Raw genomic sequence first — 1,854 nt, 5'->3', positions numbered from 1 at the left:
GACCAGGACCAGCATCACCGGCCCAGAACCAGCATCAATGGCCCAGAACCAGAACCAGGACCACTGTCACCTGCCCAGTACCAGAACCAGTGTTATTGGCCCAGAACCAGCATCAGTGCCCCAGTACCAACATCACCATTCCAGTACCACAATCAGCATCACTGCTCCAGAACTTGTACCAGCATCTCTGTTCCAGTGCCAGCATCATCACCCCAGTATCAATGTCACTGTCCCAGTACCAGTGTCACCACCCCAGCACCAGCACCACCACCCTAGAACCAGCATCACTGCCCCATAACAATATCACCACCCCAGTACCAGCACCACTGTCCCGGTCCCAGCACCCCAGTTCACCCCAACACTGGCATCACAACCCCAGGACTGGCATCCCCACCCTGCACCAGCACTGGTACCACCATCCCTGACTCCATCCCAGTACTGTCATCCCCACCCCTTGCTGGTACTGGCACTCCCAGTGTCAGCATCCCCTACCCCATCCTGCCACCAGCATCCCTGGAATCTGCATCTCCACCCCATTCCCAGTACCCACAGCTCCAGTACCAGCATCCCCCATCCCATCAGCAATGGGAAACCATCATGGGAATGGGAAATTATGGTGAGAATGGGAAATCATGGTTGGAATGGTAAGTCATGGTGGAGATTGGAAATCATGGTGGGAATGGGAAATCATCATGGGCATGGGAAATCATCATGGGCATGGGAATCATGGTGGGACTGGAAAATCGTCATGGGAGTGGGAAATTGTGTTGGGAATGGGAAATCATCACTGGTATCCCCATCCCCACCCCACTGTGGGCAGCCGAGGCTCCTTTGCCCTGCACAGACACGCATATAAATGTACCATGCTAAGATCCCAGGCTTTCCTGACCCTGGGAATTTTGTCCCAGGATGGGGACCCAGCCCAGCCAGGGCAGGATTTTCTGGTCCTCAGCACCCTACTCCCAATAGGGTGGTGGGGAGCAGCTTCCTGTGCCCAGCCTGGAAAAACCCTGCCGGCACCTCCAGCAGAGCCCCTTTTCCAGAGGGAGGGGAAGCACAGGGATTAGCATCCACGCCGGGAAGGGCCGGTTGGACCCGCCCGACCGAGCAGGGTCCCGGCTCCGGGGGTGCCCCGGGGCCGTCTGGGCACAGGGGGGCTGCTCCCCCCCCACAGGAGATCAGGTTGAGCCTCCTGCTCTTCCAGCCAAGCCTGTAATTATTGCTCGGCCGAGGAGCAGGAGCCGGCCCTGGGAAGGAGCTGTGGCTGCCTCGGGGTGTGGGACAGGGACCGGCTGAGCCTGGAAAACTCATCTCACACCTGGCCAGCGAGTGGGCATTGCCAGCTGGGCCCCAGCATCCCTTTCCATGTGTTCCCCCCTGTTCTCCCCTCTTGTTGCTACCCCAGGTCTCGGGATGCTTTTCCAAAGGGTGATTCTGCCACACAGGGACCCCACCCACAGATGAGGATCCCCCCACAAGGGCTTTTTCACCCCCGAAGGGATGCCCAAATCCCAAATCCCTCCTTCCAACGTGTCTGTGACAGGGACAATCACCCTCCAGCCCAGGCACACAGGGTTCACCACCCCCTACCCCTCTTTGCCACCGGTTTTGGGAAAGGAGGGAGGGGCAGGACAGAGGGGGACCCCTCGACGGTGACTCAGGGATGCCGGGGGGGTTGCGAAACAGGCCCGGGATGGTTTGGGAGACGCCTCCACGCAGCCTCGCCAAGCCCAGCCGCCCCGGGGAGCCCATCGGGGGAACAAGCCACGGCAGCGTCTGGGCTGTGCGCGGCGGCCGACCCGTCAGGCAGGTTTCCCGGGGCAGGAGCCGTGCCTGGGGAGAGCCGTCCAGGAG

The 1,854-nt window shown here is 60.4% G+C and overlaps 1 protein-coding gene across 1 annotated transcript in view; it reads right to left on the bottom strand.

Annotated features, from left to right (window-relative positions):
• The window catches only part of DUSP11 (dual specificity phosphatase 11), an 8,520-nt gene extending 6,768 nt beyond the window's left edge, over positions 1–1,752 (bottom strand). Inside the window, 1 exon segment of the mRNA XM_029964557.1 lies at positions 1,591–1,752. Coding sequence (XP_029820417.1) covers positions 1,591–1,752 — 162 coding nt within the window.
• Positions 1,753–1,854: the final 102 nt, after the last annotated feature.

This window comes from Manacus vitellinus, unplaced genomic scaffold, assembly GCF_001715985.3.
Source record: "Manacus vitellinus isolate BGI_N305 unplaced genomic scaffold, ASM171598v3 scaffold_74_pilon, whole genome shotgun sequence".
Taxonomy (NCBI): domain Eukaryota; kingdom Metazoa; phylum Chordata; class Aves; order Passeriformes; family Pipridae; genus Manacus; species Manacus vitellinus.
The sequence above is the reverse complement of the archived record's forward strand: the minus strand, read 5'-3'. Positions and strand labels throughout refer to the sequence as shown.